Source organism: Heptranchias perlo, chromosome 5 (genome assembly GCF_035084215.1).
Source record: "Heptranchias perlo isolate sHepPer1 chromosome 5, sHepPer1.hap1, whole genome shotgun sequence".
NCBI lineage: Eukaryota > Metazoa > Chordata > Chondrichthyes > Hexanchiformes > Hexanchidae > Heptranchias > Heptranchias perlo.
In genome coordinates, this window is record NC_090329.1 from 129677812 (window position 1) to 129690705 (window position 12894).

General features: G+C 52.6%; 2 protein-coding genes across 5 annotated transcripts in view; both read right to left on the reverse strand.

Moving 5' to 3' along the window:
* LOC137322113 (protein FAM177B-like) overlaps positions 1-4067 on the reverse strand; it is a 37684-nt gene extending 33617 nt beyond the window's left edge. The window contains exons 1-2 of one of the 4 annotated variants that reach the window (XM_067985211.1): positions 3942-4064; positions 48-293 (exon numbers count right to left, since the gene is read on the reverse strand). Coding sequence is in view for 1 of the 4 variants with exons in the window: in XM_067985208.1 (XP_067841309.1) it covers positions 3925-3954 (30 nt within the window). In the remaining 3 variants the exon portion in view is untranslated. Of the gene's footprint in view, positions 1-47; positions 294-3924 lie in introns of all 4 variants that reach the window. The other 3 variants (XM_067985210.1, XM_067985208.1, XM_067985209.1) reach the window with 3 other exon arrangements.
* A 4320-nt stretch (positions 4068-8387) lies between these two features.
* The window catches only part of brox (BRO1 domain and CAAX motif containing), a 57155-nt gene continuing 52648 nt past the window's right edge, over positions 8388-12894 (reverse strand). The window contains exons 11-12 of the mRNA XM_067985204.1: positions 12147-12306; positions 8388-10663 (exon numbers count right to left, since the gene is read on the reverse strand). Of these exons, the coding sequence (XP_067841305.1) occupies positions 10577-10663; positions 12147-12306 (247 nt within the window). The 3' untranslated portion in view covers positions 8388-10576. The remainder of the gene's footprint in view (positions 10664-12146; positions 12307-12894) is intronic.

Below are 12894 nucleotides of genomic sequence, written 5' to 3' on the forward strand. Positions count from 1 at the left end.
AACAACACACACAAAATCCTCCTCCCTACTGAGAATAACATGTTCACCTCAGCTTCCTTAGATTGGTGGGGGGGGAGTGGAGAATCAGCCAGGGTTCCCACAACCCATCACTATCCAGTGCTGGCAAGTGTGCATATGTGGACGTTGGGTGCAGACAGCTTTGGGTGAGGAACACCTTGGTCGAATATCCTTTCAACAGTCGCTATCTAGGCTCACACATGAAGAACGACCACTTGGGTGAGATACCAGAGGGTGATGGCATCACTGAACAGCACCCCAGCAAGAAGTGGAGCCTTCAAGAGGAGTGAAAAAAGAAAATAAAATGGGAACAATTTTTTTCATGAATTCCTCCCTTGTAGTGTGGGCTGAATGAGATTTCATAGAGGGAGACAGGCCAGCTCCACTACTACACAGTGAAAGGCAGGAAACCTGAGAAACGTTCTTTAGCACAATAACCTGGGCGGGGTCCTTCAGTGTAATTATATGGCACGCTTCTAATTCCCAGACCAGAATGGCCCATAGTGCGATTCCCTGGTCTGTACTGAGCTGATCCCAGCCAGGGCACTGCAATTAGGTGAGGGAAGGAACAGGTTCAGCCAAGGTTGCTATCCTGTGTCCCCTGCTTCAAACTGTGTGTGAGTGAGAGAGAGTTTGTAGACATCAGGTGAGCACGGGCTCCGGCTGAGCTGCGATGCCCTTCGTGGTCAAATAGCTAGCTGACACATACTACCCAGGCTCTCACACAATGAAATTAGGTAGATACCAGAGGCTGTCACTACCAATAGTGCTATCACCCAGGGTCAGTCATTGCCTGGAGAGGAAAACATTGGAAAAGAAAGAAAACACGTCAAAAATTCTAGTCCATCTCCAAGCCTGAATCACTCCATTCCCTCCCCAATCAGGGATATACCCATCATGGCACTGAGATATTGATATTTCATAACTACACACTTCATTTCTAGGATGCAATATGGTATATTTAGAAATCAAAGATGGGCAGATCTGTGATTATCGGAACGGGGTACCTGAATCTATTGAAAGTTCTTTAATAAATCCAGAACCCAAACAGTTAAAACTGTGTAATGGAACCATCCACTTACTCAGGGCTTCTCCTGTTTACTTTGTAAGGAGGGACTGTATTTACCATCGCTCAGCATAGATACAGAGCTTGCTTTACCCCACTATGTAATGATGTTGTAATAAGGGGCAGAACACTGACCCTAACCCTATGGGAGTGGGCAGAACGCTGACCCTAACCCTATGGGAGTGGGCAGAACGCTGACCCTAACCCTATGGGAGTGGGCAGAACGCTGACCCTAACCCTATGGGAGTGGGCAGAACGCTGACCCTAACCCTATGGGAGTGGGCAGAACGCTGACCCTAACCCTATGGGAGTGGGCAGAACGCTGACCCTAACCCTATGGGAGTGGGCAGAACGCTGACCCTAACCCTATGCTAGTGGGCAGAACGCTGACCCTAACCCTATGGGAGTGGGCAGAACGCTGACCCTAACCCTATGGGAGTGGGCAGAACGCTGACCCTAACCCTATGGGAGTGGGCAGAACGCTGACCCTAACCCTATGGGAATGGGCAGAACGCTGACCCTAACCCTATGGGAGTGGGCAGAACGCTGACCCTAACCCTATGGGAATGGGCAGAACGCTGACCCTAACCCTATGGGAATGGGCAGAACGCTGACCCTAACCCTATGGGAGTGGGCAGAACGCTGACCCTAACCCTATGGGAATGGGCAGAACGCTGACCCTAACCCTATGGGAATGGGCAGAACGCTGACCCTAACCCTATGGGAGTGGGCAGAACGCTGACCCTAATCTTGGATAATAAGAGTCTAAATGGGGTAGAGAAGCAAAGGGATCTCAGGGTACAGATACACAAATCACTAAAAGTAGCGACGCAGGTTAATAAGGCCATCAAAATGGCAAATCAAGCACTGGGGTTCATTTCTGGAGGGATAGAATTGAAAGGCAGAGAAGTTATGTTAAACTTATATCGATCCTTGGTTAGACCACACTTGGAGTACTGTGAACAGTTCTGGTCTCCATATTATAGAAAGGATTTAGAGGCATTGGAAAGGGTGCAAAAAAGATTCACAAGGATGATACTAGAACTGAGAGGATATACTTATCAGGAAAGGCTGAACAGGCTGGGGCTCTTTTCTCTAGAAAAAAGACTGAGGGGTGACCTGATAGAGGTCTTTAAGATTATGATAGGGTAGATGTAGAGAAAATGTTTTCACTTGTGGGGGAGTCCAAAACTAGAGGCCATAAATATAAGATAGTCACTAATAAATCCAATAGGGAATTTGGGAGAAACCCATAGAGTGGCTAGAATGTGGAACTCACTACCACAAGGAGTAGTTGAGGTGAATAGCACAGATAGATTTAAGGGGAAGTTAGATAATCACATGAGGGAGAAAGGAGTAGAAGGATATCCTGATAGGGTTCGATGGAGTAGGGAGGGAGGAGGCTCGTGTGGAGCATAAACACTGGCATGGACCTGTTGGGCCGAATGGCCTGTTTCTGTGCTGTAGTTCCGATATAACTCCATGTAACCCCACGGGAATGGACGACACTGACCCTAACTCTGATCTTAACACTATGGGAAGGGGCTGCACTGACTGTAACCCGATGGAATAAGCAGCACTGCCCCTCCCCGGAGACTCTCTACTCACTCGCCCCATTTCTGCCCCGGTGTTTCTGAAACAAACTCGTTCCTCCCGAGCTCGCTCCCTGTCCCGGGACCTCACCAGCCTGTCGGACACATCACTCGGGGACAGATCGCTCCGATAATCTCTAACCTGCCCAGGAAACCTGAGCCCCAGGGTCAGCCCTTCTCCCCCTCTCCTCCCCCCCTCTCCCTCTCTCACCTCCTCTCCCTCTCTCACCTCCTCTCCCTCTCTCACCTCCTCTCCCTCTCTCACCTCCTCTCCCTGTACCCACCTCCTCTCCCTGTACCCACCTCCTCTCCCTGTACCCCCCTCCTCTCCCTCTCCCCCCTCCTCTCCCTCTCCCCCCTCCTCTCCCTCTCCCCCCTCCTCTCCCTCTCCCCCCTCCTCTCCCTCTCCCCCCTCCTCTCTCACCTGTACCCCCCTCCTCTCTCACCTGTACCCCCTCCTCTCTCACCTGTACCCCCCTCCTCTCCCCCCTCCTCTCTCACCTGTACCCCCCTCCTCTCTCACCTGTACCCCCCTCCTCTCCCTCTCCCCCCTCCTCTCTCACCTGTACCCTCCTCCTCCTCTCCCTCTCCCCCCTCCTCTCTCACCTGTACCCCCCTCCTCTCCCTCTCCCCCCTCCTCTCTCACCTGTACCCCCCTCCTCTCCCTCTCCCCCCTCCTCTCTCACCTGTACCCCCCTCCTCTCCCTCTCCCCCCTCCTCTCCCTCTCCCCCCTCCTCTCTCACCTGTACCCCCCTCCTCTCCCTCTCCCCCCTCCTCTCTCACCTGTACCCCCCTCCTCTCCCTCTCCCCTCCTCTCTCACCTGTACCCCCTCCTCTCCTCTCTCACCTGTACCCCCTCCTCTCCCTCTCCCCCCTCCTCCCCCCTCCTCTCCCTCTCCCCCCTCCTCTCCCTCTCCCCCCTCCTCTCTCACCTGTACCCCCCTCCTCTCTCTCCCCCCTCCTCTCTCCTCTCTCACCTGTACCCCCCTCCTCTCCCTCTCCTCTCTCACCTGTACCCCCCTCCTCTCCCTCTCCTCTCTCACCTGTACCCCCCTCCTCTCCCTCTCCCCTCCTCTCTCACCTGTACCCCCCTCCTCTCCCTCTCCTCTCTCACCTGTACCCCCCTCCTCTCCCTCTCCTCTCTCACCTGTACCCCCTCCTCTCTCACCTGTACCCCCCTCCTCTCCCTCTCCCCCCTCCTCTCTCACCTGTACCCCCCTCCTCTCCCTCTCCCCCTCCTCTCTCACCTGTACCCCGCTCTCACCGTCAGCCTCCATCGGACAGTAACATCCAAAACGCGGCGAGAAGGAATGCAGGAAGCGGCTCGCTGCCGATATTAAAGTGAGCTGATCCGGACTGCCTGAACCAAGTGCCAGCTCACCGGCTCCAGCACCTGACCTGCTGTGTGGGTGTGTGAGAGGGAGCTTATCGTCTCTATCAGGGGAGTGTCTTTGGCCTCAGTGCCCTGAGCGGGGGAGGGGGCAGATCATCAAGAGCTCCTGAAGGAGTGTAGGTGTTGGGTGAAGACGGGATCAGCCTTAAAAGTGATGCCGTGCACAGTTGAATAGGATCCTGAGTCTCACCTGAGCAAGGTAATGGAGGGACACAGATCTCTGCATCAGCAAGAGACAGCGACTCGAGGAGAGAAAACAGAATCCAAAGAAGATCTGGTTCTGGAAGTGTTTAATACTGTCCCTTCCCCTCTGGGACCGGGCGGTACAGTGGGTCGCGCGCTGTCCCTTCCCCTCTGGGACCGGGCGGTACAGTGGGTCGCGCGCTGTCCCTTCCCCTCTGGGACCGGGCGGTACAGTGGGTCGCGCGCTGTCCCTTCCCCTCTGGGACCGGGCGGTACAGTGGGTCGCGCGCTGTCCCTTCCCCTCTGGGACCGGGCGGTACAGTGGGTCGCGCGCTGTCCCTTCCCCTCTGGGACCGGGCGGTACAGTGGGTCGCGCGCTGTCCCTTCCCCTCTGGGACCGGGCGGTACAGTGGGTCGCGCGCTGTCCCTTCCCCTCTGGGACCGGGCGGTACAGTGGGTCGCGCGCTGTCCCTTCCCCTCTGGGACCGGGCGGTACAGTGGGTCGCGCGCTGTCCCTTCCCCTCTGGGACCGGGCGGTACAGTGGGTCGCGCGCTGTCCCTTCCCCTCTGGGACCGGGCGGTACAGTGGGTCGCGCGCTGTCCCTTCCCCTCTGGGACCGGGCGGTACAGTGGGTCGCGCGCTGTCCCTTCCCCTCTGGGACCGGGCGGTACAGTGGGTCGCGCGCTGTCCCTTCCCCTCTGGGACCGGGCGGTACAGTGGGTCGCGCGCTGTCCCTTCCCCTCTGGGACCGGGCGGTACAGTGGGTCGCGCGCTGTCCCTTCCCCTCTGGGACCGGGCGATACAGTGGGTCACGCGCTGTCCCTTCCCCTCTGGTGATAGTGCTCCATTAGTGTGTTATGTAGGGAATTCCAGGATACCAACCCAACAGTGATGTATGTCCAAGCCGGGATGGTGTGTGACTTGAGGAACTTGGAGGTGATGGTGTTCCCAGACATCGCTTCTCAGTGCTAGAGATTGCAACAACAGGAGTTTCGGTAGTGCATCCTGTTGTTGTACATACTGCAGTCACAGGGCATTGCTGGTGGTGCAGGTGCAGTAAGTGATACAGTCGGTGCTTTCGGCTGTAGCCATGGTACATCTAACCTGGGACCTCTTGATACTGGCACTGGACGATGCAAAAATATTTGATTCCCCAGCACTGACATCCTTCACCATAAGTACAAAATTCCATCCCTGTCCCAAGCCCTCAACTTCAGACCCCATGGAGACAGCTGTACCAGTGCCAACAGTCAACATTCAGCTATTGGGGATGGGCTTCTCTGTTCACGAGGAAAGCTGAAGCTGCTATTTTCTCCCATCCCTGTGCTCCTGAAAGCAATGACCCTCACGGAGACAAGGCTCTACCAGCACTGCCAGTCCCTCACCAAAGTGTCCAATTCAGTGAACCTGCTATGTTCTTGTTGAGCAAATCAGACCACGTCCTCCTCCGAGCGCAGGGGGCCAATAAATAGTGAGGAAGAGTAGAAACCCGGGCAATTTCCCTCCTTGGCCCGCAGGCCAATTATAGGCACCTCACTGTTATTCTCCTGACTAACATCAGAGAACAAGCCTGCTACACACCTGATCTACAGGACTCGAGTTAGCTAAAAGACCTCCCTCCGTCTCCTCTCCCCCCCTCTCCCACCCCCCCCACTCCCCTCATCTCCCACCCCACCCCCCTCCCTCATCTCCCACCCCCCCCATCTCCCACCCCACCCCCCTCCCTCATCTCCCACTCCCCTCATCTCCCCCCTCCCCCACTCCCTCCCCCCTCCCCTACTCCCACCCCCCTCCCCTCAACATAGATAATAGGAGCAAGAGTAGGCTATTCGACCCTTCGGGCCTGCTCCGCCATTCAAAATGATCATGGCTGATCGTCTAACTCAGTACCCTGTTCCTGCTTTTACCCCATATCCCTTGATCCCTTTAGCATTAAGAAATATATCTATCGCCTTCTTGAATACATCTAATGACTTGGCCTCCACTGCCTTCTGTGGTAGAGAATTCCACAGGTTCACCACCCTCCTCCCCCTCCATCTCTTCTCCCGCCCTCCCTCTCTCTTTCCCCAATCCCTCTTTCTCTTTCCCCCCATCCCTCTTTCCCCCCAATCCATCCCTCTCTCTCTTCCCCCCCAATCCATCTTTCTCTTCCCCCCTCCCTTTCTCTTTGCCCCCCCAAATCCATCTTTCTCTTTCTCCCCCCCCTGCCCCCCAATCCATCTTTCTCTTTCTCCCCAACCACCCATCTTTCTCCCCCCCACCCATCCTTCTCCCCCCCACCCATCCTTCTCCCCCCCACCCATCCTTCTCCCCCCCACCCATCCTTCTCCCCCCCACCCATCCTTCTCTTTCTCCCCCCCACCCATCTTTCTCTTTCTCCCCCCCACCCATCTTTCTCTTTCTCCCCCCCACCCATCTTTCTCCCCCCCACCCATCTTTCTCCCCCCCACCCATCTTTCTCCCCCCCACCCATCTTTCTCCCCCCCACCCATCTTTCTCCCCCCCACCCATCTTTCTCCCCCCCACCCATCTTTCTCCCCCCCACCCATCTTTCTCCTTCTCCCCCCCACCCATCTTTCTCCTTCTCCCCCCCACCCATCTTTCTCTTTCTCCCCCCCACCCATCTTTCTCTTTCTCCCCCCCACCCATCTTTCTCTTTCTCCCCCCCACCCATCTTTCTCTTTCTCCCCCCCACCCATCTTTCTCTTTCTCCCCCCCACCCATCTTTCTCTTTCTCCCCCCCACCCATCTTTCTCTTTCTCCCCCCCACCCATCTTTCTCTTTCTCCCCCCCACCCATCTTTCTCTTTCTCCCCCCCACCCATCTTTCTCTTTCTCCCCCCCACCCATCTTTCTCTTTCTCCCCCCCACCCATCTTTCTCTTTCTCCCCCCCACCCATCTTTCTCTTTCTCCCCCCCACCCATCTTTCTCTTTCTCCCCCCCACCCACCCACATCCATCCATCTTTCTCTCCCCCCCCCCCCCCCCCATATATGGCACTGGGCAGCTACCATACTCCTTCCCAACATGACCAGTGCCTTCAGCAGAGGAATAAGATGGACAACATTGAAATACAGTTTGGGAAGTGAACATACAAACAAGGGACTACAACAGAAAATCAATACACACCAGGTAGGAAACCAGTTTATTTTCTCTCCTCAACCTTAGAGCACTTCAAACAGCACACAGTTTGAAATGGTGAAATTATAAGGTGTGTACTGTACAGGTACTCAATTCTCTTTTTCAAAGTGGAAAGCTGTTTTCCACCTCCTTGTCCCACAATCTCTTGCTGTCCTCTCCCTTGCCCTCTGTAGCCAAGAGGTCTGTAAAAGTCATGGTCAAAGCTCAAACTAAGTGGCAGGGAGGATGCAAATCCTGGCCCAGGGACAACGCCCCGTTGTGGGGAAACACTGGGCCTGACTCTGAATTGGTCACAGCTCCAGACACATTGTGGGAAGTATAGTGATGAACCAGCGCCCCAGCTCTCGTGGGCAGAGCAGAGGTACTCCAGACCCCTGTCATCAGACCACCCACACTTTCACTGGCTTGTGGTTTCAGGGTGTCAGTATGATAACCTAAACTCCCCTCCAGTTTCCTCCCTCACTCTACCAGCATTAACTCTGGCTCCATGTTGGGATGGGGAGACAGCAGCTGGGGCTGTTCTCCAGTGCCTCAGCCAAATGGCCATTCTTTATGTGCTGTTCAACCACAGGAGCATCACAGCCGAGTCAGGTACAGTCCTCACCTGATACCAATAAGCTCTCACTTTTACTGGGAGTTAGTGGGTATCCAGCAGAAGGGGGAGACCTGGCTGATTTTAATTGGCTAGAGGCACAGAGGCCAATTGTAGCCCCTCAATTGTTGCACTGGCTGAGTTCAGGACACTCGGTACAGGCCAAGGATTGAACATACATAAAAATACACAGGAAACGGGCCATCCAGCCCTAGCAGTCCCTGCTGGCATTTACCCTCCACACCAGCCTGGTACCTACCTATATGGTTCAATCTGTTCATGAAGAAAGGACAGCCATCGCACAGGAACTTGTCTTCAGTCAGTCCCTTCAGGCCAGGAGAGAGGAAGAAACAATTTATAAAAACCTCTGCTTTACATCCTTAACAATAAAACCGTTTAAATTAACAGTATAAATGTGTTTATTATTTTTCTGAGCAACATAAATCGATTACATCATCTTCTAACTGTTAAGCAGCACCATTACAGTGGAGATAATCTACACACGGTTACATGATAAACCAGCATCTTAACACCAGACAGAGGATACAGGAATATTGCAGAGTCATTGATTACCGATGTTATTTAAGCTTTTCCCCTTCCCTCCTTTCCCTCAGAATTACTTAAGTTCCCCCGTTGATTGTTTACCAAACTCCAGCTTGAATTAAAATTTTTAACAATGTGCAAATTTGCTGTTTCTCCCAGTAGTGTAAAAGTGTTTGGGATCCAAGATAGTGTAGAATTCCACTTAGCACGGCGCAGACGCAGTGCTCCATTTTGACCTCTAGAGACTGCTCGTGAACTTTTCACCATTTTAAGAATTTCTAGAGGCAAAATGGAGAAGAGCCCCAGCCTGAGACCACCCACGGCCCGAGACCCCAGCCTGTCATTCCATACACCTTATCTTTCTCCATCTAATTCTCTCCTCCTCTGGCCTGAAGGTACAAACTCATTCCATGCTCCAATTGCCTGCCACCTACCAAACCCTCAGACAAGTGTCCATTCTTCATGTGTGAGCCAAGCTGGAGTGTCTCCAGACTATTCAACTGCAGAGAGCATTACAGACCAGTCTGATGTCCACACACACAAATGCAGCTTCCGGCATGTGGTGAGCAGTCAGCAGCAGGGAGCCTGGCTGATTTTCTTTCTCTCTCTAGCCCAGATTTGGCTGGAATCTCAGGCTGTGGGTAGTGCAGCAGGCGCAGGCAGTCGGGATCTGGGACACAACCTGTGAACTGCCTGGTTTTTATAGCTCAGATCTACACTGGGTAGTGCGCCTTCCTGACAAACCATCTCTTCCTGCAGCTGCAGCTGTCAATATCCCTCCCCAATCACTCTACTACGAAACAAGCAGGTCCTGAGCTCTGGCCCTGCGACCCATTCTAAACGAAACCTGCCAAAATATTCTGAGATTTAAATTGCATAATCTTTTTAGCATATTTACAGTTGTGTGCATGTGTAAATATATATATATATATCTATATACATCGTCTTAGTTTTTAATTTGAAAAAGACAGTAGGAAATTTACTGACTGATGTTTAATTGGTGTTTTCAGTTAGAAGGGCACTGGAGGTAAAAACCCTGGATCACTTCAGAGATGCTGGACGCGGTCATTTGGGAGCGAGGGAGTGGGGGGGGAAATGGAGGTTCCATCTTCACTGAGGAGCTGAATGGCTTTCCTCATTCTCTCACACACTGGCAGATTATTTTTAAGAAGGCACGACTCGAGGATATAAAAAGCAGCTGGGGATCCAGGCTTCCGTAGACAACCAGAGCAGAGCTGAGGAATGGGAATATGATTACTGGTCAATCAGGCCTGTGCCTTTCAGGATCCAACTCCCTGGGCCACCCCTTCCTCCCTCCGCCTCCACCCCCAATTCTCATCTCCCCTTCACGGGTAATCGAGCAATTTGGGGGCTGTCACTCATTCCCCACCTCTGGCCATAGTTATCACATTAACCTGGGACCCCAGTGCTGTAGAGGGGAGAAATTCAGGGATAGGAATTGGTGATGGGGAAGGGAGGAGGGGGCAGGAAAGAGAATTCATTAACACCCCCCTCCTCCTTACCTCAGATTATTGAAAATAAATGTGAGAAACAGGTTTAGACTCTGGAATTAAAAAACCCGAAAGTTCACTGAGTCTCTCTGGGGACTATCCAGTTACGTGCTCATGGCCAGTGTTAATGAAGTCCCAACACATTAGGCAACCGGAATGAGAAACAGCGTCCAAACTCTTTGAATTCGTCTGCATCAGCTCTTGGCTGTCAGTTTTGTGCCTCCTCTCAGAATGATAGTGGTCCAGATATTTCTAGTACAGGCCAAAATTGACCAGAAAGATAACTCCCTCCCAACCCCGCCCCTGGCAACAACAGAGACTCTGGTGAGAAACTGCAAACGGTTCGTTTGTTACTTGTGACTTGGTGACTCTGGTTAAACTTTGATTTGAAAGTGGAGTCATTGAATGGGGGTGAAATCAGAATGTTTCAGTTCTTGGCCACCAGGACAAGGTCCTGCAGGGAGGCAACCCGTGCATTTTATGTACAGGATGGGGTACGGTCCACACAGACAGGTCAATCCCCACTGACTGCCTCTTTAGGAAATCGAACAGCCGGTGTCTCTCTGGGGTTTCAGGTCTGGCTCCTTCACAGGCTTCACCTCCTCTTCCTTTTTATCCTTCGCCTAACGGAGATAGAAAAACATTCAAGGTCACATTTAACAGAGCTGGACCGAGACCCAGAGAGAGGATTATAACAGGAGCTGGACCGAGACCCAGAGAGAGGATTATAACAGGAGCTGGACCTAGACCCAGAGAGAGGATTATAACAGGAGCTGGACCTAGACCCAGAGAGAGGATTATAACAGGAGCTGGACCTAGACCCAGAGAGAGGATTATAACAGGAGCTGGACCTAGACCCAGAGAGAGGATTATAACAGGAGCTGGACCGAGACCCAGAGAGAGGATTATAACAGGAGCTGGACCAAGACCCAGAGAGAGGATTATAACAGGAGCGGATTATAACAGGAGCTGGACCGAGACCCAGAGAGAGGATTATAACAGGAGCTGGACCTAGACCCAGAGAGAGGATTATAACAGGAGCTGGACCCAGACCCAGAGAGAGGATTATAACAGGAGCTGGACCCAGACCCAGAGAGAGGATTATAACAGGAGCTGGACCGAGACCCAGAGAGCGGATTATAACAGGAGCTGGACCCAGACCCAGAGAGAGGATTATAACAGGAGCTGGACTGAGACCCAGAGAGCGGATTATAACAGGAGCGGATTATAACAGGAGCTGGACCCAGACCCAGAGAGCGGATTATAACAGGAGCTGGACTCAGACCCAGAGAGAGGATTATAACAGGAGCTGGACCCAGACCCAGAGAGAGGATTATAACAGGAGCTGGACCCAGGGAGAGGATTATAACAGGAGCTGGACTGAGACCCAGAGAGAGGATTATAACAGGAGCTGGACCCAGACCCAGAGAGAGGATTATAACAGGAGCTGGACTGAGACCCAGAGAGAGGATTATAACAGGAGCTGGACCTAGACCCAGAGAGAGGATTATAACAGGAGCTGGACTGAGACCCAGAGAGAGGATTATAACAGGAGCTGGATCCAGACCCAGAGAGAGGATTATAACAGGAGCTGGACCCAGACCCAGAGAGAGGATTATAACAGGAGCTGGACTGAGACCCAGAGAGAGGATTATAACAGGAGCTGGACCTAGACCCAGAGAGAGGGTTATAACAGGAGCTGGACCGAGACCCAGAGAGATGATTATAACAGGAGCTGGACCGAGACTCAGAGAGAGGATTATAACAGGAGCTGGACCTAGACCCAGAGAGAGGATTATAACAGGAGCTGGACCGAGACTCAGAGAGCAGGATGGGAACAACTAATGAAGTACTTTTGAAGTGCAGTTACTGTTATGTAGGAAAAATATTTTTCTCCCGCCCTTTTCAGTTTTCTTTCCTTCCCCTCAAGGCGCTTGGGCTTGGCCGGGACTCCGGTCCCCCTCTCCGGTACCTCAGGCAAGTTGCTATTACTGGCTAAGATAAGCTAATTCAGACGAGGCCACGGATCGATCCTGGGACCTTCCTGCTCTCTACAGCTCAGCATGGGTAAAGCCATGGTTGTGATGGGTTGGAGGCGACACATACCTTGCCATCCTTGGGGCCTTTGGTGATGTCGAAGGCAGCGTAAGATTCCTGGGCCCACTGAGCGCCGAGCACCGGAAGCTCAAATGCCTGCGGCTCCACCAGACCATAACTCGCCTTCAGCTCCAGCTGCGGAGCCTCTGGAGGAACTTTCTGGAAGTAGCTTGAAAGAAAAGAAAACAGGGAGAAGTTTATAAAAGTGACTCTTCCTTGGAAGTCTGCGTCTGTTATACACAGAACGTCTCTTATAATTCCTGGACCCCCATGAATGAGAAGAAAATTTACTTTCCTGGTACTTTACAAGGAGTGACACAGGTAGAAATAAGAACAGAAAATGCTGGAAATACTCAGCAAGTCAGGCAGTATTTTGGTTTGATTTAATGACACAGTTAGGTGTGTATCCCAAGTCAGGAACACACTGCAGACTTCAGGTGAAGCCAATAAACCACTCAGGCAGTGAGTGTTCAGTCTGGGAATGCACCTGAATCCCTTCTGACTTGTGCCTCTCTCCTCCCGGCCTGGTACCTGGATCAGCAGCTGTGCACAATTTGCAAGAGGTTTGACCCAATGGACTTCTATGCTTGGATCTGCTGTGCAACCAAGAACATAAGAAATAGGAGCAGGAGTAGGCCATACGGCCCTTCGAGCCTGCTCCACCATTCAATCAGATCATGGCTCATCTTCGACCTCAACTCCACTTTCCCGCCCGATCCCCATATACCTTGATTGCCTGAGTCCAAAAATCTATCTA